The 26,687-nt window shown below is 39.3% G+C and overlaps 1 protein-coding gene across 2 annotated transcripts in view; it reads right to left on the bottom strand.

Annotated features, from left to right (window-relative positions):
* Nucleotides 1–26,687, bottom strand: part of ATAD2B (ATPase family AAA domain containing 2B) — a 162,672-nt gene that overhangs the window by 135,586 nt on the left and 399 nt on the right. For both annotated transcript variants that reach the window (XM_054023138.1, XM_054023137.1), the window contains exons 2-4: nucleotides 6,132–6,286; nucleotides 2,283–2,329; nucleotides 49–202 (exon numbers count right to left, since the gene is read on the bottom strand). In XM_054023138.1, the coding sequence (XP_053879113.1) occupies nucleotides 49–202; nucleotides 2,283–2,329; nucleotides 6,132–6,286 (356 nt within the window). The remainder of the gene's footprint in view (nucleotides 1–48; nucleotides 203–2,282; nucleotides 2,330–6,131; nucleotides 6,287–26,687) is intronic.

Below are 26,687 nucleotides of genomic sequence, written 5' to 3' on the forward strand. Positions count from 1 at the left end.
ACCATCAAGATGCTTTGTGACGTGTGCAACTGAAGTATCCACACATACCTGTTTACTAGCTGATCAAACAATAAACTCTGATTCAAAGTTTCAAATCTGTTTTTCCTGGACCGACAACTTTTTCTCACTTCTATATCTCCGTTTATGCAACCATGGTCCCCATCTCCCTTTTTTTCCCCTCGAAGGGGATGGCTTTTGAGAGCTAAGAGAAATTTGTATTACTACTTCAAAATGCAGGAAACAACATTTTTACAAACAAGAATTCAATAATCAGATTACTTAACAAGGATAAGAAACCAAACGATATTAAGAAACAGAGTCAGTTCCCCCTGAATGTGCATCCTGACATTTACTGTAGTAGGAGTTATCTGTTTTAAGTCCCTACCAATGTTATTTTACTAACTGTACTTCTGTGCCATTTGGGCTATTTACTTGTACATAAATATATATTATTTTGTGGTAAATTTGTATTTGAACACCAAATATTCAGTATTTTAAAGTTAACATTAAGACTGTCAGTCACCCTTTGCAGTTTCAGTTCTTACTCTTTCCTTTAAGTACAGTATCAAAAGGTCTTATTTTACTGATACAATACAATTTTATTTTGCATAGAAATCTATGTATGCTACTTTGTCCAGTGCCTAGACTATGGAGCCCCATTTTTAGTTGGTTCTTTAGGCAATACAATAATAAAATTAATAAATAATTATCAAAATACTTAATGGAATTGAATATACTCTCGGACTCAATGCATAACTAAAGGAGACAGAAATTAAGAAGTATAGACATGAAAACTGGATACGTTTTCAGTTGAGATTTTAAATGAACTGGCAAACTGCTAAGGTGAAGATTCACAGGAACACTGTTTTAGGTGGCAGGAGCTGCAGACGTAGCAGGTCTCAAAAACAGTCGTGAAACAGCATGCTGAGCCAGAGAAGGCCAGGTATTAGGTAAGCAAAGGGACTGGATAAATTAAAGATATTACCTGCGAGAAACAGGCCAAAACAAGTCCATGAAGGTAAAATTTGGGATCAACGGCAGGTCTACACTTGTAACTGCACATAGGGTACATTGCACACCCAGCTAGCTAGGTAGAAATACCAGTGTAGACACTGAGGCACTGCTTAGGCAAGTAGACCCTTAGGGTATATACCCTATACGGCTCTCTACATGCCCAAGTAGTGTCTTCCATATCTATGCCGCTATTTTTAGCAGTGTGGTGTCCTGCTGTCAGAGCCTTTCCCTGCTGCAGTGAAATTCTCCAACATGGGATAAGAGACTGGCAGGGAGGAGGCAACGAGAAAAGGCTCTAGCAGCTCCCCACTGCCGCAGCCTTTTCCCAGTGCCTCCCACTGCCACATGTAGCTATACATCGCAGTGAGTGTGGATGCAGCCTGCCTTTCACTGCAGAGTGTAGCTGTACGTAACCTACACGTTGCTGCGAGTGTAGACAAGCTTATGGCCAGGAGGCACCAAATGGGAATTCTGAATTGGGAAGAGAGATGGAATTATGTTTGATGATGCTCCTTGTGCCTAAGAATACAGTTATGTCACAGAGGTCATGGATTCAGTGACTTTTCGGGACCTCCATGACTTCTTCTAGGCAGGGCTGGAGCAGCTGTCAGCCACGGGGCTGCCCGCCAGAACAGCTAACCTGCAGCCAGCCCCAGGCCCACTGAAGCAGTGGTTCCCCACCGCCACAGCAGCGGCTAGGGGTGGAGCAGCAGCAGTCAGCCCCTCCCGGAGAAGCAGCGGTGGGGCTGGAGCAGCTGCAAGCTCCAGCAGTCCTGGCAGTACTCTGTTCCTATCCCAGTCCCACTTCCATGGTATTTTTACTAAAAGTCAGGGACAGGTCGCAGGTAGAGCCCTGCTAATCTGTTGATATCCGTGGATTGGATGCAGATGCAAATTTTATATCTGGAGCCCCGCAAATCTGCAGCTATCCACTTTATATCCATGGCCCACGTTTGCCAATCGGATGCAGATACAAATTTTGTATCCATGCAGGGCTCTAGTCGCAGGCTTCCGTGAATTTTTGTTTATTGCCTGTGACCCGTCCCTGACTTTTACTAAAAATACCTGTGACAGAATCTTAACCTTACTCGTGCCCAAAGGAAGCATCCAATAAATTATCTGAAGGAATCAGAGAGAAAACAGTTTCTTGTAAACACAGGGAGAAACACACCAATGAAGGTGTCAAAATATATACATTTGAGAATCATCAATATAAAAGTAGTTAAGATTAAATATAGATATAAAATAACCAAAGGGAAAACACTCACATAAGCTACGTCCAGTTGGTAATGTAGCACCAGCCTGAGACGTTAACCTGGAAAACAATTATATTAAATATGCAAAATATATCAACATTTCATTTACTACATAAAAGCGACAATGCAACCAACACTTTTGAAATAGAAATCCTTAAGTGTTATACATTGAGCATAATTTAAAGCATTTGTAAAATATGCTCTCAAGAATTTGGCTTGCATCTGAAATTGGAACTGAAGTTGGCATTGGCCACTGTCAGAAGACAGGATACTGGGCTAGATGAACCATTAGTCTGACCCATCCTTGTGTTCTTAACATTATACTAATATTTTATTTTTATACTAATAAACAATTTTAACTAGTATCACCATACTGAAAAAGATATATCAATATCTGCTCCACTAATAGGCTACACCATTTCACTTATGTCCCCTCCTGTTAAAGAAGCCCCACACAGGTTCCAGAAACAGTACTCTTGCTGCTGCTAGTCAGAAGCAAACACCATTTAAGCTCTTAATGTTTTAGTAGATAACTGAAACCAATGAAAACTGAGCAATAAAAATGTGCAGGGCAAAGTTATAAAAACAAAAAAATTAAATCTATTTAACAAATCTAATAACTGAAGTGAAAGAGACTGACAAATCAAGATTACTTAAAATCAACAGTAAAAATATTACTTAAGACCTCAATCATAATTATTCTGTGTTTCTTTTTTTAAAGTTAGTTTTCCTAAAGGAAAGTTAACTCCCACTGGGTTGGTATGAGAGCCAAAACATGATCCAAACCTCTTCCATAAATTACATGGTTTAACAAATTATTGTACCATATATTTAGTCTTGATTTTTACATTAGAGTAAAAGATTGTACACCTCTACCCAGATACAATGCGACCCGATATAACACGAATTTGGATATAACGCGGTAAAGCAGTGCTTGGTGGGGGGTGGGGCTGCACACTCCAGTGGATCATAGCAAGTTCAATAGAACACGGTTTCACCTATAACTCGGTAAGATTTTTTGGCTTCCAAGGACAGCGTTATATTGGGGTAGAGGTGTATTTCTTATCTGTTAAGACTAACTTATTAAAACATAAGTTATACTCTTAGAATTAAAATGTACAAATGCCCTAAAATTATGATAGAATATTAGCTGAAAATATCCTGCTGGTACCAGTACATATAAAATCAAGATAGATTAGTCAAATCAGGAATTTATATTCATATACCACCTGTCATCCTGAAGGATCTTAAGTGCTTTACAATGTGTATAAAGGACCACTGAACTGCAATAACTATTCAGTGGAAGGCAGGGGGATAACTGATTTTAGGTTGGAAAATGAATAAATTAACCAGTTGAAAAAGGAAAAGGGAAATCATTTGACCCAGGCTCCACTGCCCCTTTACTCTTGCAAAAATTTCTACTTCTGAAGAGATGGATTTAACTAGGACATGGGCTTCTGCTATTATTTACCTGGGAAAGGCATACCAATTTTTCATAAACCAAGAGACTCATCATGGTAGACCTCAAAACCTTGTCACGGTGATGGATCAGAACACATAGGAGAATTGCATCTGCAAATCATGATCCTCTCAGGCATTTTTGACAAACAATTAGTAGTAATGGCTTTATGGTCACATGTATTTGTTGCTGAATACCAAAAAGCAGAATCTCCACACAAGTTATTATGCATGGCTCTTCTGGGCTTGTTCAAGTAGCCCATTGCTAAAATTTTATTTTAATCTCAGTTTTCTACTTTAAATCTAGTTTCTGTAACAGACCAAGATCCAGTCATTAAACACATCATAGCACTTCTTAAAAGGACCAATGATGTTAGCTCCAATGTCCTGGCCAAATTTCAGTTCAGGCAAATTGAGTTCACCTAAGTGATATTCTTCCAGGATCAATTAAAAAAAAAAAAAAAAAAAAAAACTCAGATTTTATTTAAATTAACATATTTTTTTAAAAATAAACCTGTATTTTATTTAAAGTTAAATTTGAAATTGACAACCTATGTGTAGGCCTAAACTTATATGATCTATTATAATTGTTTACATTAAATAATAAAATATTAAGCAGTACATGTTTGCTGCCCATTTTAAAGAAAGTCAAACCACTGGACTGGTGGAAGTCACAGAATAAGCATCTGGAACTGGAGTTTTCTGAAGTGATAAATGTTTTTGACAGCAGTAGCCTCTTCTGCAGGTGCAGGGAGAAGATTTTTTTCATTTCACTTTATTCAACTAGTTCAGTTCAACGACTAGTTCATTCAAAGTTAAGAGACCAATTGGGAACTGAAAAAGCAGGAAAACTTGCTTTCCCCTTACAATCTATCAATAAAAGACGAGGTCTGAAAGGATGAGACCTACACTAGTTCTAAAATCTTGAAGGACAGATGACAGAAACTACCAGTTCAATTCATTAACTATAGATAACACTTCCTTTTTTTTAATGTAAAATAGGTTTTGATAAACTTTTATACTTCTTTTTGTGTATCCAACACATTAAAGGAAGTTTATTACAAATTTAAAAAAAAAATGTGCATTTTAATCACATTTGAATTTCCATCCAAAGAGAGCTTGACAAATCACAAGTAAAAAAAAAAAAATCTAATAAGAAATTCACCATTTTCTAACATAATAAAAATGTAAGAGCTAAGAATATGAAAAAATTCAAGTTAGCTACGTAATTATTTAAATAAATGGGTGTCGATATAGTGTATCCCTCTGATTAGCAAAAAGAAACACTAAATTTAGCATAAAGGCTATACGTAGTTGCAATTCAACGTATCTTATTGGTTATCAACAAATGAGAATCAACCTTTCTTTAGGAAAATAATTAAAAAGTTCAAAAGCAAAGCATGATTAAAATCAATGATTTTAAACAAGGTTTCCAGTTTGCTGCTTTAAATGATTAAAATCGGTGATTTAAATTGCTTTGACTTAAATCAATCCACCGTGTTCTTTACATCTTGTCTAACAGCTAAACTGTTGTGTAGTGCTGGTGTAGACTGTTAAATGACCCAGCATATCAGAGGTGGCTGTATATGCTCCAAGATGATTTCTGAAGGAAGCATGCTATACAATAAGCTGTAGTCATCCAGTTCTCAGTTTAAATAATCACCTGTCTTATCCACATCAATTTGAATCAATTTGGTATCTAAATGTGTTGCCTTATAATTAGCTATTGTAGTTCCCATATGCTAACAGTAACAAGGATGACTTTGTCTCTCACTTACTGAGTTTAAAACCATATGAAACAAAGAATGTCTAGTCCTATACAATATGCAGTAGCAGTTACAAGGGCCAAGATCAGTGTTCAAACAAGCTGTCCCAGGCACAACAGCTTGAGGCTTTTGCTTGGTGTCCATATATTCGCATAATTACTTGTATCCAATTGAACCTCTTTAAACCTGGAAACTTTTTCTTAAAATTAAATCAATCGGTCAGAAAATGAAACTAATGTCTCCTTCAGTTTTGGTTATATAGAATGCATAGTACTTTGGCCTGCTTCTAATATACTAAACTCCTGAGTCAGCCATGAGTTGTCTAACAATGGAGAGGCTGAAAACATCATTGAAAAGGAGAAGGCTGGACCATCTTGTATACAAGAGGATGAAAACACCCATTTCCTAATTTAAATTTAGGGTCAGCTGCTTATTCCTTGAGCACATAGAACTCCTAATGAAGTCACAGAGTTCTGGATGCACAAACAACATAAAATTGGACCCTAACACCTTCCACCATTCCCATTTTAACAGATAAAGTGGTGTCACATAAGGAGGAACGCAACCCATAAGATTCACATAGTTCTCATTCCAGAAGACAGACAATGTAGACTGTAAGAAAAGTGCACCAGATTACCTGGACTGTCCAGCTGAAATGCTCCATTCCTCTCGCTGCCCAGTATTGCGTGATTTTGATTTGTCTTTGCACACAGGATCAGCATGTTTCAAGGTACGTTTGGCTGGAGGGGATATGTGGCTATCACTCAAACTACCATCACTACCTTCATCTTTCTGAAAGAGACAAAGCATCACTCCACATTTGATTGGTTCATTTTTACACTTCCCTTAACAAAAATAAGATTCCACTACTCACCTAAAGAAAGTCAAACCCAGTTCACACAGACATAACAGTGCTTTATTGATGCTCATGGAACACATGTACGGTAACTCCCCGCTTAACGTTGTTTCGATCTTACGTCCCTGCTCAATTACAGAACATGCTCCATTTAAAATTCTGCAATGCTTCGCCATAATGTCGTTTGGCTGCCTGCTTTGTCCACAGCTGGCAGCCCCCCTATCAGTTCCCCTACGCCCCTCCTACAGTGCTTCCCGCCCACCGGCAGACCCAGTGGATCAGTGCCTTCCCCCTTTTGCCCCCCCGCCTCCTGCCCGCAGCAATCAGCTGGCTTGTGGTGTTCAGGAGGCAGGAGGCAGGACTCGGCACACAGGCTCTCCCTCCCTCCCCTGTCTCCTGAACGCCACAAACCACCTGATTGCCGCAGGCAGAAGGCAGGAGAGGGAGGGGGAGGCTGGCGCCGAGTCCTCGCTCCTCCCCACTCCCTCCTGCCCCCTGAATGTCGCAAGCCAGCTGATTGCCACGGGCAGGAGGGCAGGGGAAGGAGCAAGGATGCAGCGTGCGGAGTAAGGGGGGGGGGGGGGAGAGAGAAGAAGGCACACATGCTGAATGCTAACTCACCAGTTCACCTAGCAAAGACTTAACCCTGGACCTGATGAGCATAAAATATTAAAATTCTGTACTTATCAATAAATTCTTTATAATGCTTCTAAACTAAATATTTCTAGTTTTACAAAACCCAATGTACTGTATCCCTGGAAACATTACTGCCCTCACTATTGCTGTAATTCATAAAACACCTTTTCTCTCTATTGTATTACTGAATTTTTTTAAGTAGCTATTAGAATAAGAAACAGCAAAATACTATGACCGGTTCTCTCATATACCTTTAGCAAAATGATTATCACATGAATTCTAAAGCATCCATCACCAAAGTGTCTGGGCGATTTTAGGTTTTGTGTTTTCAGTTAAAAAAATGTGCAAATATTGAGATATCTATCTCAATAAAAGATGAAAAGTGTTATAGATATTTTCAGAAGCTTTTATCAGAAATCAAAAATATTTAAAAAGAAACTAAATGCTTTTACCTCTTTTAACACTCTTCCTTTACAGTTTTCAATAACAGTATAAAGGCTTAGTAGAAAGAATACTTCTAAGTACCATACCATCCTGAAATTGCTATTAACCACATTGATCCATGAGGAAAAAAGCAGACAAGGGAGATAGCAAGACATCTTAACAGACCCAAAAATAAGTGACATACACGATTTCTACCCAACTAAAAACATCCCTTCTTCAGCGGGAATTGTCCATAATCAAACAAAAAAATGTAAACATTAAAAAAATGCAAAAAAAACCAGCAGATTTCAGTGAAACATCTTTTCCCACCAAAGAAATTACTCAAAGTCAAAGATCCATCCATCCATCCATCCAAAGTACTGTGTACTATTTTTCTAGAGGGTGAATTAACTACAGTGATGGAAAAATTCCTTCCCTCAATGTAGCAAGTTTCTACACTATGGTACTACAAAAGCACAGCTGCCGTACCAAAGACAAGCTCCACTTTCTTTAGGCTAGAAAGCTGTCAGGTAAACTTTTCAAGACTTGGCCCTTCTCCAAAGAAAACTGGCTGTGGGTTTCAGTAAAATACATAAGTCATCTTTTATTATGTCTACTATAGTAAAAATCCACTGATTTGCCACAATGAAATGATGTATATATTACTGATAGGGTGCTGATAGTTAAAGTGTAGTGGAAGAGACCTATTGTCATGGAGAATAGAAAACTATATATTCACAGTATGTTCTGACACAGTATGGAGCTTGTATCAAAGTTAAGCTAAGAATTCAACAAAAGAATGCTGATTGTCTGACAGAAGAAGGAGTCCAGTGTAGAGGCTGAGCCACTTTCACATTCCAGTATGAAGCCAAAAATGACTCCCAAACTGCATCAAGTGTAAGCTAGTCACACAACTGGCAGAAACAGCACATGAACATGGGCAACTGCTGACCCTTTTACGGCAGAAATGAAAGATCTATGTACAAAATGCAGCACCATTGTAAGATATAAAATAAACAATGGTGATGGAAGTGGAAGCCAACAGGAGACAAATGAAAGTAGGTGAGATAAGAACATAAAGAGGTAGGTTTCAGAGTAGCAGCCATGTTAGTCTGTATCCGCAAAAAGAAGAACAGGAGTACTTGTGGCACTTTAGAGACTAACAAATTTAAATTTGTTAGTCTCTAAAGTGCCACAAGTACTCCTGTTCTTCTTTTTATAAAGAGGTAGGTGGCCAGGCAGAGCCTACCCTGACACTTCAAGAATGGAATCTAGTTTTGGATCACTGTGAAAAGATCAGAAAATACAATGAAGGGCAGAGGCAGATGAGGATACTAAGATTTAGCAAGAACCAGACAGAGCATATTCAATTGATGGTGCCTCTATATTAAGAAGTGTACCCAAACATTTTGCCTATTGTTATTTTTCCTCTTTGCAGAAAGTCAAATCATCACACAACCGTTGGTTAACATCACTTGGACTTTGAAAGCACATTAGATATATGCAATAGAAGTGCAAAGCACTTTACAAGTATTAATGGTTTTAGCCTCAACACCATTGTGAAGTGCTCAAAGACTACAGGAGATAACTTACTCATCATAACAATCCAGCCAGAAGAAAACAAGAGGCAACTTCAGAGACCTGCATAGGAAATGACTGTACAGGTAACACTAGAGGGTTTTCCAGTGAAGGAGGCAAATTAAAGAAGAAATAATCAAGACTGTGGGAATGGGGAATTTGGGATCACACAGCAGCAGTCTTAATGTGGAGATTACGCAGCTTTTATTGCAACAGCAAGACACCCAATCTCCTAGGTAGCAGGGCTATTGGGAATGTCAGGAAATGTTTAAACTAGGAACAAAGTAGAATTTTACTCATACAAAAACTGATTATGCATCTCCAATTTACCCATCAGGCTTTATGGATTGCCTAACTAGAATGACAAACTGCAATTACTCAAGGGTAAAACAATTAAGAAACATGTATTTTGGAGGCAGGTTTGGCAGGTGGAGTTTTGGAGATGCTCCAAAACATGCAAAGGGAGAGATACTATTACAGTATTGGGCAACTGGCTAAGATGCAGCCCCATAAATGTCATATTGTAAGATCTTCTCTCCATTTACAAAAAACACACATTTTTGCCCATGTTGCATGGCATATGTTAATTAACCCATGTTAAAATCGCAATTCTAACACTTGTTAGCTAGTTAAAGTAACCCTGCGGGTGAGCCTAGCAAACATGTAAACTATAATTGCCTTGTCTTCACTAGGATCCAATACAAGCTAGCTTGACAAGGATTAAAAAGACACTTTTTTCCCCAAAGAACATACCGATTGGCTTTTTGCAGATCTAACTCCTTATAATTGTTTTTTAAGTATTCATCTCTTATCCAACAATGTGGAATCAAATTTTAAAACTTTAAAATAAAGCAGTGGTTTTGGATCCCAAAATTCTATTAAAATTCAGATAAATCGGTACTAGAACTCTCCACTCTAACTCCCTAACATTAAATGGACATCAAGGCTTGTTTAAAGTTATAAAATAAATGTTCATTACCAAATCTATTTTGCAACTAACAACCAGCAAGGTCTATACCTTGAATCCACTGAACACTCACAAAATTATAGTGCTGTACCATAACTTACAGCCACATCTGTACATGCTGTGTGAACTGCCAGAGATGTGTTCTGTGCTATTACTGAAGTGCACCACTAATGCAAGTCAATCTTAATGAACACTTCCTTTCTGAAATGCCAGGAGTTACCCTGTGCAACAGAGAAGCAGAGTTGCAAGTGAAGTCACAGCACTGGTTTGAAACTAGCCTGCGTGGTACAGGAGAACAAAGCTGAGTAAAGAAGAAAAAGACAGGAACAACCACCTAAAACCGCCTAAAGCCATTTGATAACTTGCTGTAAACTTAATACCACACCATTATTAAAAACAAAGCAGTTTTTTGCTTAACATAGGCTACAGTAACTTTTAATTATTCTTATTACTTCTAGAATATTAATTCCTAACCTGTTTAGAAAAAGCTACAAAATACTAGCACCTAACATTAACCTCATTAACCTGAGTGTGAAACAATCAAGCCCACTTCAAATACGAAAAACAACAAACCCTGAATTAGATTTGATGCAAGAGATGTTGCAGTCTATGCAATGTCTTTCACCGTGAAATCCTGAAAGCTAGCACAAGGAAAAGACCTAGGTTATTTTGATTCCCACACACAGTAAAAGTTAATCTGAAGTGTTGGGTCCAGATCAGGCGGGAAAACAACGGGACCCTTTCAGGTTTCAGAGTGGTAGCCATGTTAGTCTGTATCAGCAAAAAGAACGAGGAGTACTTGTGGAACCTTAGAGACTAACAAATTTATTTGAGCACAAGCGGAGGAGAGCCGACCTCAGGGGCAGGAGGTGGTGGCAGTGACTCAGGTTCAGGCAGAAGAGTTGAGTCAGAAAATGATTCAACCCTCTCAGGCTCAGAGTGGATGGGCTTGGGTCCAGGTCAGACCTAAAAATTAGACCTGAGCAGACCTCTAGGGCCAAAAAAGAAACAAGCACTGAGATAGGCTCAAGCTTCAAAATTAAGTCAGCACTGAAACAGCTGTGCAGGCACTAATGCAATGAGTAGCCTTAAGACTATTGTGAAACTGTGGCACTGGAGCAGGCATCTCATGTGCTGATAGCAATGCTGTCACCAGAGTGCAGAGAACACCCACTAAAATATCTTGGTAGTGCCAGGGTGTTGGCTGAAACAATATAGAGGCAACACAGTGGCAGGAACAAAAACTCTGTTCCAAAGCACCGAGACAAATGTCAGACCACTGCAGAGAAGCATGCACTAAAGGACCATGAAAATAAACAAGTTCTAAAGCGCATGGAAGCACAAGGCTTGAAAAATTTTGCACAACTATACTGGACCTGACTGGGAGAAGAGGATACCCAGTGAACCTCACTGTGATCCAAAGAGCTGGAATAATAAAGCACAGTCTCCTCCAGGAAGCTCCTTTACCAACCAAAAGTAAGGAACTGACTGAAGTTCGGAAGGTGCCGTTTACACTCTCTCTAAGAGGAGCACAGTGGTCATGCTCTTCACTACTACTGTTGTGCTCAAGAATAAAAACAAAACTTCACAGCTAGGGGAGTTTGGTTAGTCTCATACTAAGAAGCAAAGAGCCAGCGGTGAGAATCCTGCACAGGTGGTGAGCCAAATTTTATGCTAATCTAATGCCACTTAAATTAATGGACTAATGCCAGCAAAGAATCGAAGTGTAAAATATGCATGCAGGTTTATAATCCATTTACAGTCCTCTTACTTGGATGGAGAAAGGGGAGAACGAAGGGAAACTGAATTTACACTTTAAAATATATACTGTATAAATACACACATACACACATGTGCGCAGAGGAGTGTTTCCTTTCCCACTCTATACTTTTAATCTACAATCATATCAAAAACGAAATTCAACAAAAAAACTGCTTGCATGCAGTATTGTTATATTTTCAACTGTATCCTTTCCTTTCAATATTTTTAATTTCTGTTCTGGAGTTCTTCTATCCTGCAGAAAAACATATAGCAAGATCCAGAGGCTAGAAGTTTAAGGTAGACAAATTCTGAGTAAAAATAAGGCACAAAAGAGTGACAGCAATTAACCATTTGAACAATTTACCAAGAGTAATGGTAGATTCTCCATCACTGGGAATTTTTAAATCAAGACTGGATGTTTCTCTAAAGATATGCTCTAGTTCAGGGGTTCTCAACAATTTTTTTGGTGGCCTCAACTCTTGCTGGTGGCCGCTCTGACAATCTTTCCTAAAATATTCATTAACTTTAAGGAAAATAAATAAATATGCACATATACATGTCTAAATCATTGTAATTTATGTAGAGGTTGGGTTTTTTTGGCAGACTCAATAATAAAAAGAATGTACAGTTGTCGCTGTTATTTATTGGACCTAAACAGAATAGAAACACAAATAAGGTGCTTTGCACATTCTTGTCTTTTTCTTGTTGCTTCTTTAATATTTGTATGTTTGTTAATATCACTTTTCACAACTAGCTGGGAGGCTGTGAAAAGTGATATTAACAAACATACAAATATCAATTTTCACAAGGGACAAATTCACCTGGATGGGGAGGTGGGTAGAGAGACAGAGGGGCTAGGGCAAGGCGTGGATAGATGGAGGGCCGGGGAGGCAGCGGAGGTAGAGGGGGTGAGCCGAGGGCCGGAACCCGCGGCCATGTGACTGGGGTCCAGAGCCAGAGCCTGAAGCCCAATGACTGGAGCCTGCTGCATACCACCCCAAGGCTGAAGCCCGAAGCATGAGCCTCACCACCTCTGGGAAGGTGGGGAACTCACTGGCTGCCTACTCCTCCAGCGCTTGTGGGCTCCAGAGAGGGGCAGGGTTCAATGCCTGCTGGTAGCCCTGGGGGAGGGTCCACTGCTTCCCTCCTCTTCCACTCCCCCCCCCCCCCATCACTGCCCAGGAGGCTGTGCCCACAAGAAAAGCCCCTGGTGGCTGTATGCGGCCTCAGTGGCCACATTTGAGAAATGCTGCTCTAGTTCAAACAAATTAATTCAGGGAAGCATTATGGCCTGTGTTACACAGGAGGTCAAACTGGATGATTACAATGGTCCCTTCTGGCCTTCTCAACTATGAATCTATAATGCACCTATCACAATGTTGTTACATGTATTTATAACATTTATTTTTAAATATTAATAAATTAAAGAACTCTCCAAACTAGAAACTAAAGAAAATAACTAAAATGATCCTTCTCAACCCACTTCTTTAGAAAAAGACTTCAGTAAATAGATCAGGCCTTGCAGGATTGCCCAAGCATCAACAAACTTATGCCTTGATGAAGCAAGGAAGGGGAGCAAACTCCAGAGCCCTTCACTGATAAATGCCTGCCCCGAAGCTTACAATGGGGACTGCTATCTAAAGCATTTCAGATGATCAACTGTCAAGTTAATGGACGGAGAGAGGCAATCTCTAGCATGTAGAGGATACTAAACATAAAGGATTTATGGTTTAAAAAAAAAAAAAGTTACAAGCTGCTATCCAAGAGAAAATGAAAAAAAGATATCTTGGCTACAGCGGCTGTCTGGATATCCAGAAGCAACCACTGTTCCCACAGGTTTACTGATTGAGGAAAGTTGCTGATGCAGGACCAGCATATGCTTTCTCCATCGAAGAGGCCTCTGACACTTCTGGGTGTTTCTCAAACCCACAAGTGCCACCTTTGTTTTATCTGAACTGCACTTCAACCAAAAAATGTATAGTTCCAATTTGATTTAGGCCTAGGCTTGAAAAAATTTACCATTTCCTGGTAAATACAAAGGATTATGAATTAACCTAGAAGGTCATCATCCACATGGATAATGAAGTCGTCAATTCCGACAAGCCTTGACAATTCCAACTAAGCTGATAAGTAACTCAGTTCGCTCAGGAAATCAGAGGTGTAGTAGTAAAGCAACAATATAATCTAATCTCATGATTTTTACTAAGTGGGCACTCTAATTCAATCTAGTTTTGGAATAAGAGTTCTGATACATTTAGGCCACTTCTACAACTTGAGAATTTCAGAAGAAGATTCCCATTTGTGCAACTACTGATTCAGCGGCACTGAAATTTGTATCAGTGGACACCCTGGTATAAAAAAAAAGTTTCCATCATGGTAAAACCAGCTCTCTCAATCATCTATTTTATTGAATAATATGCCACACCATTCCCATGTCCAACTAGGGTGACCAGATAGCAAAAGTGAAAAATCGGGACAGGGGGTAATAGGAGCCTATATAAGAAAAAGACCCAAAAATCGGGACTATCCCTATAAAATTGGGACATCTGGTCACCCTACATCCAACAAAATTATTATACTGTTCATACCATTTCAGCAAAACTTGATACAATAGAGTTTTCCACCTATTATTTTACTCCCTTCAACATCTATAATCTTGTCTCCCTCTTCTACTATTCACCAACATATTCAATTTCAAGATTTTTAAATTAATTTCTTAACTGATTTCTTAACTACATAGTTTTAAAGGCGTCCAAACTATTTCAATTACTATTCTCTTCTTTCTCATTTTACAAATACTATATTAAGCTCCTGAAATGTACTTGTATTAAACAACTAAATGTTATCAGGAAATTTGCTTTACCCACTGATATTCAAAAGTATCTCTACTTCTGCCTTTATCTCCTTGAAATGAGATTTATGATTTGTAGACATTAACATTGCTCATAAGAGCAATGTGTTTTTACTAACCTTAGAAAATCTGGGGTCAGTAGCCACTGCTTATTTGTATATTCTGAACAGCAATGCAAACATGTCTCAGGGTATTGACGAACTGGGCTACTAAAGGATTTTATTATTTAACATGGATGTAACAAGTAGGGAAGAAAATGAAGAGGTGACCTGCTAAAGAATGTATCTTGTTTCTACCATACCAGGCAGGCCTGTTGTGATGCCCTATTTAGAATACTACTAGTTTTTTCTTGAGGGAAGAGGGATATTCTACTAAATACTATACTATGTGGGCTCACTTTATAAGCAATTTTATTCCTCAGACATAAAAACATACATACACTTTTTCCAAAAGAAAGTCCTGGTCTAGATCACATTGGCACTGTGAATTTTGTGGCTGAAGTGCAGTTCAGATAAAACAAAGGTGTAGTTTAAAGCTGTGTAATTCTGTACACAACTGCACAACTGAATCTAGCCTAACAAAAGAGTATCAAGCCTAATTAGTATCTGTCCTTGTATACCAATGCACTTTAACAACCTATTTGTTTTTTCTGCACCTAGCCTATGAAACCATCACAGCCAAACAAATACACAAATGCAAAACATACATTTTGAAGAGTTGGCTAGGAGAGCAGATTTAGGGGGGAAAAACGATAACAAACGTTCTGAATTCCATTGTCCTGCCTTCTGGGAGATTAAAAACTTGCAGAGTTTTCCACCATGTTCATACATGCCCCCACACCTCATCACCAATTTGAGGTGGAAATCTGGATCTTCAATTTTACATGCTAGGAGAGAAGGAAAGAATTCAAGATTACTGTCTATCATCCACATTTCAGCCTATTCTTCCTGTTCTGGGTTCAACCTCTAACCTTTATAGGGAAGCATTAATAGCCTGCTGAAACGAGCACTGGAATGGGACTCAGGAGACCTGGATTCAATTTCTAACTTTGAAACTGGTCTGCTGGGTGATCTTGGGCAAGTCACTTCCCTCCTTATACCTCAGTTTCCCCATTTGTGAAAAAATGGGGATAAGGATACGGACCTCCTTTGTACAGCACTTTTAGATCTACTAATGAAAGTGAGGCAAGTGATAGTATTGATCATAGTTAATAATACTTATTATATTTGGGGTCAGTCATTTTGACTGAGTCATGGAAAGGTTCCATAGCTTCCTTGAGCTGTTTTTGTGTGTGTGTGTGTGTGTGTGTTTGGTTTTGTTCTTGTATGGTTCCAGATCTTTGTTGTTAATTAGATCAAGTTAGATTTCCCAACACTGACAGTAGTGTCATCCTCCAGTAATTTGCCAAATTCCTTCAAAACTTCTTTCAATTACTTTTGTAAATTTAGTGCTTTCTTTTACAGTTTTTTTTTTTCAAAATTATTTGACTTAAGTTCTCTTCATGCTCGGTGCAAATTTAATCATATTTTATGGTAGTTGGAAGAAAACAGAGCAACAGTCTTACTAAAAATTCCATCAAGTGTCACTGGAGAACTAAACATAAAGCCTGCTTTTTCTATTCAACCAACCATGAAGGCTGATCGTGGATGCCAAAGTATTTTTTATCTTCTGCAATGAAGGTAGGCATAGCGGTCGGTGGGTTTTCGGTATAGGGTGGTGTTAACGTGGCCATCGCTTATTTGTACTGTGGTATCTAGGAAGTGGACCTCCCATGTAGACTGGTCCAGGCTGAGGTTGATGGTGGGGTGGAAGCTGTTGAAATCATGGTGGAATTCTTCCAGGGTCTCCTTCCCATGGGTCCAGATGATGATGTCATCAATATAGCGTAGGTAGAGAAGGGGCGTGAGTGGACAAGAGCTGAGGAAGCATTGTTCCAGGTCAGCCATAAAAATGTTGGCATATTGTGGGGCCATGCGGATGCCCATAGTGGTGCCACTGGTCTGGAGGTATATATTGTCACCAAATTTGAAATTGTGCATGAGGATAAAGTCACAGAGCTCAGCAACAAGTTGTGCTGTGTCATCATCAGGGATACTGTTCCTGACAGCTTGTTTTCCATCTGTGTGTGGGATGTTTGCGTAGAGAGCCTCTACATCCATGGTGGCTAGGATGGTGTTTTCTGGGAAGTCACCAATGCATTGTAGTTTTCTCAGGAAATCAGTGGTGTCACGGAGATAGCTGGGAGTGCTGGTGGCGTAGGGTCTGAGTAGGGAGTACACATATCCAGACAGTCCTTCAGTGATAGTGCCAATGCCCGAGATGATGGGGCGTCCAGGATTTCCAGGTTTGTGGATCTTGGGCAGTAGATAGAATAACCCCGGTCGGGGCTCCCGCCAACCTTAAGCATATTCTCACCAGCAACCACACACCGCACCGTAACAACTCTAACTCAGGAACCAACCCATGCAACAAACCTCGATGCCAACTCTGACCACATCTCTACACCAGCAACACCATCACAGGACCTAACCAGATCAGCTACAACATCACCGGCTCATTCACCTGCATGTCCACCAATGTTATATATGCCATCATGTGCCAGCAATGCCCCTCTGCTATGTACATTGGCCAAACTGGACAGTCACTACGCAAGAGGATAAATGGACACAAGTCAGATATCAGGAATGGCAATATACAAAAACCTGTAGGAAAACACTTCAACCTCCCTAGCCAGACAATAGCAGATGTAAAGATAGCCATCTTACAGCAAAAAAATTTCAGGACCAGACTCCAAAGAGAAACTGCTGAGCTCCAGTTCATTTGCAAATATGACACCATCAGATCAGAATTAAACAAAGACTGTGAATGGCTATCCAACTACAGAAGCAGTTTCTCCTCCCTTGGTGTTCACACCTCAACTGCTAGCAGAGCACCTCACCCTCCCTCATTGAACTAACCTCGTTTTCTCCAGAATGATTTATACCCGCCTCTGGAAATTTCCATTACTTACGTCTGAAGAAGTGAGGTTCTTACCCATGAAAGCTTATGCTCCCGATACTTCTGTTAGTCTTAAAGGTGCCACAGGACCCTCTATTGCTTTTTACAGATTCAGACTAACATGGCTACCCCTCTGATATATTCATGATGAGTGCTTTAATCATTTATTTAAATTGCTCACTTTGTGCTAGGTTGAAAGGTGACATTTATTGCATAAAAAAGATTGTGACTTTCTTACCAAAGTCTTTACTTTCAATTGTTTGTATTCCATAATCACGGACCGATTGTTGGGTTTTTTGGATGTCAAAGAACAGAAAACATTCCTGATGTTAAATAGCTGCTGGCCAGCCTTGGAACTGACTTCATAATGATTGATGCTACGTTTCAATGGTGACTATGGCATCAGAAATACCTTACTTGCAGAATCATCAAAACTTTTTCAGTCTTTTGCTCCTCTGCTTCAATAACCAATCTTTAATTTAGTGTCACATTTGATAAATCTGAAGAAGCCTATTTTCTGAACTTTTTAAAAGAAGCATGAATCCTTTCCCACTCACTACTTCATTCTTGACAATGTTTACATTTTACATCAGAAGAATCATTTTCATTACTTTAGTATATTCAATTTCTTATTTCCTACAACTTCCGGCATGTCAAGTCATACAGATGTTTACTAATCACTAAAAACTAACTCCCACTCTTTTCAAGTATTGATGAGCAGTTTACTAATTTACTAATTAGACATTTACTAATTAGAACAAGAAACAACCACCTAGTGCAGTGGTGCTCCATTTTTTTGCACATTGGTACCCAATTTTCTGTACAGGGACCATCCCATTTACCACTATGAAAGGGACAGAATATCTGCAATTACCTGATACCTGTTCACAACCGCCACATTAAGAGCCCCGATTTCGTTAATTTAACACCACAAAAATTGAAGAATACAAAAAGTTAGCCAGTTTTATATCGAACTATGTTATCAGACATCCTTCCCACCTTACAGAAATTTCTAGATTCTATTATCAAAGCATTTGAAATATATATTGAGTTCATGTAAATATTTAATGACAAGTTCAAAAACCTAAAGAAAAAAATTCAAAATCTACCATACACCAGCTTGGTTTTTTCCTTCGCGTTGTTTTTTTTCCTACAGCCCAAACTCCAAAGCTACACATAGCAGTTTAGAACTACATTTAGAAGCTACTGTATTAATTTAAATCTAAAAAAAGGGGGCATAATCTATATAATTTGTAAAAGTTCTTTTGGATTTATGATGTAAGGTGCTACAGAAATATCATACAAGGTAGACAGCCAAATTTCTTCCTCTCTACTGCTACTGAAACAGCAATGTGTTTGTGGTATGTATTTTTAGTTAGGTCAAGAAAGCCTAAAGTGTATGGCTAGGCACTCCTATAAATATAATTAAATAAATAAACGGAATGATTTGGGTGAAGATCACTGAGCAGGAGGATCGGAAGAATGCTGGGACCTGAAACGTCCACAGCAGTTCGACAGTGACCGGTAGGGTTGTGGGAATTGAGACAGGAGGAGATTTGGTAGGGGCAGCAGGAACACTCACTGAGGAGCAAAAAACGTTCCAAAGGTAATGAGGCTGTAAGTTAATGTGACAAAACCAGGCTCAGAGACCAGGAAAGTGAGTCAAAGGAAAAGGGAGAGCAAAACAAGAAGCCAGCAGACCAGGGAGAAAATAGCAGAGAAAAAAGGATGGAGAACTATACCTGGAAAGATACATAAGCTCATGGTCCTCTCTCTGCACTAGAAGTGGTGTGAGGGCTTTTACTGCCCAAACTGGGAGTGATATATTAGTAATAAAATATATAACACACTGAAATGACCAGGTCATAGCTACAACCAGAGTGGCAGAAGACTAAAGGTCATCCACGCCTAGGTACTGGATACTTGGTGTGAAAAGAGCTTTATAAAGAGTTATACAGTAATAAATTCAATTACTGGGCTGAACATCAACAGTTTATCAGTATATAGCAGTTTAGGGCAGAAAGTACAGAACAATATACCACATCCAATTGAAAGTACAGGGGGAATTGCGTGATCAGAATGTAATTACCTCATCTAATTACACCTCTACCTCGACATAATGCTATCCTCAGGAGCCAAAAAAATCTTACCGTGTTATAGGTGAAACCGCATTATATCGAACTTGCTTTGATCCACTGAAGTGCGCAGCCCCCCGCGGAACCCTGCTTTATTGCGGTGTATCCAAATTTGTGTTATATCGAGTAGCATTATATCAAGGTAGAGGTGTACCTTGCAGAACCCCAAGCTAAACACAATTCTGGCAAAAAAATGCCATGGGATCTTTAATGACAAGTGTCTGAGAGTGTTTTAAGACTCATCTGAAAGATGGCAGCTCCATAAGCAGCCTCCATTAATGCTACACTGGGATACTGGTTTAGTACTCAGAAGAAAGAGCGCAACCTACTAAATCACCAACACCATTTCCCGAACGTTCTTTGGAGGTCTTATTCACATATTAATTAGGTCTTATCCTGCTTCATTTCTGAGTTCCAAGGAGTTCAAAATCCAGAATAGTATGACTGCAGAATATGACCAGCAGTGTCAAGCAAAATGTGTAATTATTTTTCTATATGAAAATTAGCCAATAGTATGTGACCCAATTCCCAAATTATCACAGGCAAAATGCTGTTGAAAAATTCTATCCCCACATGTCCATTTGGGCACATTAAGTGATATAATGTCAAACAGGCTTTAAGTATATGAGAATATTGGCAGGAAGTTGACCACTTGGAACACTTGCTCCATTTCCCACTATGCACAGATGTGCGAATAACACAGTGCTAAGGAACAAATTACATGATTTATTCCTGAATTTCCCATGCCAGGTCTCAAAGTAAGGAACACCACTAAAACAAGAAAAAAAACCTAGCTTTCATTACCACCCTAAAAAGATGGGTTTCCTCAAGAATCTGCCTTTAACCAAAATCTTTTTCATAACTTCATAAGAATTGTGCAAGTTTTATCTGAAATACTCCCATTAGCATTACTGAAAACAGTAAAACTAAGACTCAACTCAGTGATTTGAAAATACAGGAGCATCTTTAGGAAGGATATTTTTCTTTAAAGAACTTTTAAACACAAGTACAAAGCAGTGTCATTTTATTTTTCCTACATGACCCAAGCTCAGTGAATTTTCCAGCGTTTTTATTTCAAATACATAGAATAGCCATTAAGAGTGTTAGGCACTGTCATATAGGTAACCATCAGAGGGAAATTCCAAACCAACAAGTCCTTACAACTTGTAAAAATGGAAGGGTAAGTGAAAAAGGAAAGACAATAATACTCATTAATCTGAATCAAGCATTTTTCAAAACAAAAACAAACACGTTACATCTTTTGCTATTCTGTTTGAAAGGAAAAAATACTTCTTTAATTTTTACAAATTTTTACACAAGTTTTAAAACTAATATTTTTAAATAAAATAAGTCAAAAACATGTCAAAAATATTTTAAAGTGTTTCAATTGTTGACCATTAAAGAGTAATTGGTATTTTTAAGAGCTAAAAATATACCCTGCAGAAGAATCTGTAAAGTAATATTATCACACCTTTAATGTGGAAAGAATTATTTCAATTAATTTTTATACATTTAGAAATTGAATCAAGAGATATATATTCACTGTTACTATGAATCATAAAAATGCTGTATAGTGCTTATGTTCCATGTAACTACAGTGCTTTATGTCAATCCCCAGTTCTGTTTGTGCTCCTATTAGCAATTAAGTACAATGGAGAGCTCTATGTTGCTACTGAATAAACTGAACGTGTTGGCAGTCCTACTTTTAGCTAGGAACTTGTATTACAGTAATCAGAGTGCCCTCAAGTAGCTCTTAAAGTACTTTTAATACTTCCTTGCCTAATTAAATTAGGTTAATCTTATCTACATTTCTAAAATGTCTGACCAATACAGTGGCATGATTAAAAAAAAAAAAAAACTACAATAATACAGGGCTTTTAGTTTTTTGCAACTGTGTTAAAGAATCATCTCTCAATATTGTGGAATAAGGTAAATTTAACTTCAATGGCTAATTAAACCTAATCATTGAAATCACAACCTATATCAGTATCTAAAAGACATCGAAAAATTAGTTTTGTGAATTAACAATAGAAACTCAAACACTTGCATGTATTTTATGGTCAAAAAACGTATACTTAAAAAGTGAGGTTCAAAATTGAAGTTTATAAACCTACTTTCATAATTTTATAATTTTGAATAGTTGTGATAAATTTGATAAATTTCGTTCCTGTCAGAATGTTTAAATATCAAGCAATACAAAACTTGCAAGTCAAATTTTAATAGTAAAATGGTAATTTTTTACTTTTTACATAAAAGGCAACCAAACCTCCCATTACACTTACAATATTACAAATTAAGCATGAAAACAATACACCTCACTTCCTCCTGTTCACATTCTAATGTACTAAATACTGCCATACCATTACAGAGAATAAAAATCTGATTCCTTGATCTATTTAGCTAGTTGATTTTCTTAATCTTAATATTTGGTCAATACATAGTGCATGTATTACATCTGAGTCTTTGAATCTACCAAGTAAATCACCTGAAACATGTTACTCAACAACATACTAACATTTACTACATTAGACATTTAAATCTCATACATTCCTTTCCCCTACATTTGGGTCTTTTCAAGTGTAGCCTCATAAATATGTGCATATAACCTAAAATATATTAGAAAATGCCAAGAAAAACCACAAGGGGGGGGGAACATGGAAGAGCGACAAAACAGATGAGTGCAACTTGTAGCCCCACATCTACTGTATCAGGTATGGCCAACATTTTTACAGGATACTGTTATACTGTTAGTTCAATTTTAATCAATGGTATGGAACACAAATATAATCTTAGCAATTCTCCCTGACTGGTATTTGCAAACATATTCAAGAAACAGCATTCCACAGGGATCCCAAGTCAACACTCTTGTGGAAGTAAACTCAGGCTCACAAAGGTATAGACAATATTTTTGATTTATAGAGCACCTGGAGTCTGCTGCAACCTTTAACTTCCAATTCACCAGACCTCCAGTAGAGCTGGGGTTCTCAGATCACAAATCTATGGTAGGCTTTAAAGAGAGACATCATTACAACGAACTTGAGAAGTAAATGAAACAATTGCCTCCAAACCCACACACATGCTAATCCACCCATTTCCCCCCCAACACTGCAGCTACAACACTGTCTCATAATAGTAATTTTATAAATCATGGCTTGGTGTGGGTTTTTTAATTTCAGCTACTTTTTTCTATATAAATATTGACATCTAACTGTCCTATTGATTTTGGCACATTTTAATCACAGAAAATTGTTAGATATTTTTAACATTATTTCATGGAGATCTGAAAGCTTACGAACATATGAATAACTACACTGGGTCAAGACCAATGTTACATCTAGCCTAGTATCCTATCTTCCTACAATGGCTAGTGCCAGATGTTTCAAAGGGAATGAACAGAACAGAGCAATTATCATGTGATCCATCCTGATGTCCAGTCCCACCATCTGCCAGTCAGAGGCTTCAGGAACACCCAGAGCCTGGGGTGGCTGGCATCTCTGACCATCTTGGCTAACAGCCATTGATGGACCTATCCTCCATGAACATACCTAATTCTTTTTTGAACCCAGTTATGCTTTCGGCCCTCACAACAATCCTTGGCAACAAGTTCCACAGGCTGATTGTGTATTTAGATGCAGTAGCACTTTCTTTTGTTTGTTTTAAACCTGCTGACTACTAATTTCATTGGGTGACTCCTGGTTTGTGTGTTATGTGAGGGGGTAAATAACACTTCCTCACCATTTGTGATTTTATAGATCTGTCATATCTCCCCACCTTAGTCATCTCTTTTCCAAACTGAACAGTCCCAGTTTTTTACTCTCCCCTAACACGGAAGCGTTCCATATACCTAATCATGTTTGTTGCACTTCTCTGTACCTTTTCCATATCACTTTATCAATTTCTTAGACCTTAATATTAACAACAGCTTCCCATACTTAAAACCACAGTGTAAAATGCATACTGAAAATGAAAATATGTATGCTCTAAAATTCTGAAAAGGAAGAAGAGCAAAAGCTTCTAACAAGTTCTGATAGCTTTTGGCTACTTTTTTTCTAAAGAAAGAAAGACTAATACACAACAGTGAATACTTGGAGTGTCCCTGAGATTAATGTAAGAGTGCTCCAATGTATTCCAAAACAAATCCATTAGGTCATGCAAAGATACACACTTGCCTTTAGAAACACTTCATTTGTATAAGTATCTTGGTATGGATGTAGTGATTTTCAGGACAATTTTACTTATCCCTTTCCCTCACTCCATAACAAGGAAATCATTTGGCTGTACATTTTAAATCAATGGAAAGGAACACTATCAGTCCCTGGAAAAATCATGGAGCAGGTCCTCAGGAATCCATTTTGAAGCACTTGGAGGAGAGGAAGGTGATCAGGAATGGTCAATATGGATTCACCAAGGGCAAGTCATGCCTGACCAACCTGATTGCCTTCTATGATGAGATAACTGGCTCTGCGGATATGGGGAAAGCGGTGGGCGTGATATATCTCGACTTGTATCAAAAGCTTTGCTAAGTCACACACAGTATTCTTGCCAGCAAGTTAAAAAAGCATGGATTGGATGAATGGATATAAGGTGGACAGAAAGCTGACTAAATCATCAGGCTCAACGGGTAGTGGACAACGGCTCAATGTCTAGCTGGCAGCCTGTACCAAGCTGAGTGTCACAGGGGTCTGTCCTGGGACCGGTTTTGTTCAACATCTTCATTAATGATCTGGATGATGTGATGGATTGCACTCTCAGCAAGTTCGCAGATGACACTAAACTGGGGGGAGAGGTACATACAATGGAGGGTAGGGATAAGGTCCAGAGTGACCTAGACAAATTGGGGGATTCGGCTAAAAGAAAACGGATGAGGTTCAACAAGGACAAGTGCTGAGTCCTGCACTTAGGACGGAAAAATCCCATGCACTGCTACAGGCTGGGGACCGACTGGCTAAGTGGCAGTTCTGCAGACAAGGACCTGGGGATTATAGTGGACAAGAAGCTGGATATGAGTCAACAGTATGCCCTTGTTGCCAAGAAGGCTAACAGCATATTGGGCTGCATTAGTAGCCAGCAGATCACGGAAAGTGATTATTCCCCTCTCTTCGGCACTGGTGAGGCCACAGACTGGAGTCCAGTCTGGGGGCCCCCATTAAAGAAAGGACGTGGAAAATTTGAGAGAGTCTAGCGGAGGGCAACAAAAATTATTAGGGGTCTGGGGTGCATGACTTACAAGGAAAGGCTGAGTGAACTGGGCTTATTTACTCTGCAGAAGAGTGAGGGTGGATTTGATAGCAGCCTTCAACTACCTGAAAGGGGGTTCCAAAGAGGATGGAGCTAGGCTGTTCTCAGTGGTGGCAAATGACCAAACAAGGAGCAATGGTGTCAAATTGCAGTGCGGGAGCCTAGGCTGGATATTACAAAAAAACTATTTCACTAGGAGGGTGGTGAAGCATTGGAATGGGTTACCTAGGGAAGTAGTGCAATCTCCATCTTTAGAGGTTTTTAAGGTTTGACAAAGCCCTAGCTGGGATGAATTAGTTGGGGCTAATCCTGCTTTGAGCAGGGGGTTGGACTAGATGACCTCCTGAGGTCTCTTCCAATGCTAATCTTCTATGATCTTAGTGCTTAGCAGCAGTAGACTCCTCTACACAGCAAGCCAGAGAGGGTTAAGTCAAACTTTGGCTCACAGGGTATACCAGGCCCATGGGACCGGCATACTGGAATGTGTGTGAGAAGCTTTACCAGCTATAGTGCAAAAAAATAGCACAGAGCAGAAACTGAAAGAAAAATCAGATAGAGGAAAAAAAGAAGGAAATTAAGACGAAACAGGAGAGGACTGAATAAGCACATTCAGTTTACAACTGACACCTAGTCAACAGTGTTCTTTAGTGTTTGTAAACAAAGGGAAGGGGAGAGGGTTTTTAACAATTCTGGCTGCTACTGCTTTTTTTCTACTTGTCTCCATCTCTTCCCCTTAGCAGTGAATGGGATGTGGTGCCTTGGTGCATGACTGTCAAACATTTTGATCCTCGGCTGTGTCATTCCTGTATTCATTCAGCCCTAAGTCTTTCTAGACACATTGAGTGCAGGGACAACCTACAGTGTATCATGTTTAGAATATGGTTTTCAGGTCAGAGCACAATAACCACCAGCAGAAAAGTTGTAATGCAATCAATTTTCTTCCTATCACACAAAGAGCCCCCTCTAATAAATGTGGACAAGGAGGAGCATATATCTGTTGTCAGCAAATCTTTCCAGAAACGGTGGAGAAGACAAGCCTCCTGAAATCGGCAGTAGATCTCAATTATAATCTACAAAATGTTCGTTTCATACATTAGGCTGTTGGATTCAGCTGTGATTAGACCATACAATCAAAGCTCTGATTATAAATCATGTTGGGAAAACAGCTAATTAGGCAAATAGGCAAAATTATTATTTTCCCTTGCTTTTCAAGGGCGGGATTAGAATACGGGAGACGTGCAAAGCAGGGCTGTCAAGGCTGATACGGATAGCTGTCACAGGTGAGCTGAGGTCAATATTTTGTAAGCTACTGAAGGCGCAGCTCCCAACTTTTGTTTCTTGTTGTCCCTCCAGTGCAGTCCCAGGCGCAGCCAGAGAGGGAGCTTTGCTCCGCTCCTACCTCCCCGATCCCCTGCCGGGCACAGCAGCAGCCTGTCTGTTCCCCTCTCGCACACAGATGTAGCTAGCCAGCGGCACGAGAACTTTTGTCCCCTCTGCTCCCAAGTCTTCCCCCACCCCACGGCTACAACCCCAGTCCCCCAAAGCTCCCGCCACACAAATCCGCCCTCCAGCCCCCCTCTTCACCCCGCGAGCCGCCGTCCCTCTCCCCAGCTCAGCGGAGCACACCCGAAAGTAGCCCAGCTGCACCCCTCGTCCCCCCGCAAATCCCAGCTCCCCTCGTCCTTACCGCCCCAGCCCCGCACTGCCGAGTGTGGACGGATCCTCTTCCCCCTGCCGCCCCCCCAAGTCAC

Source organism: Malaclemys terrapin, chromosome 3 (genome assembly GCF_027887155.1).
Source record: "Malaclemys terrapin pileata isolate rMalTer1 chromosome 3, rMalTer1.hap1, whole genome shotgun sequence".
NCBI lineage: Eukaryota > Metazoa > Chordata > Testudines > Emydidae > Malaclemys > Malaclemys terrapin.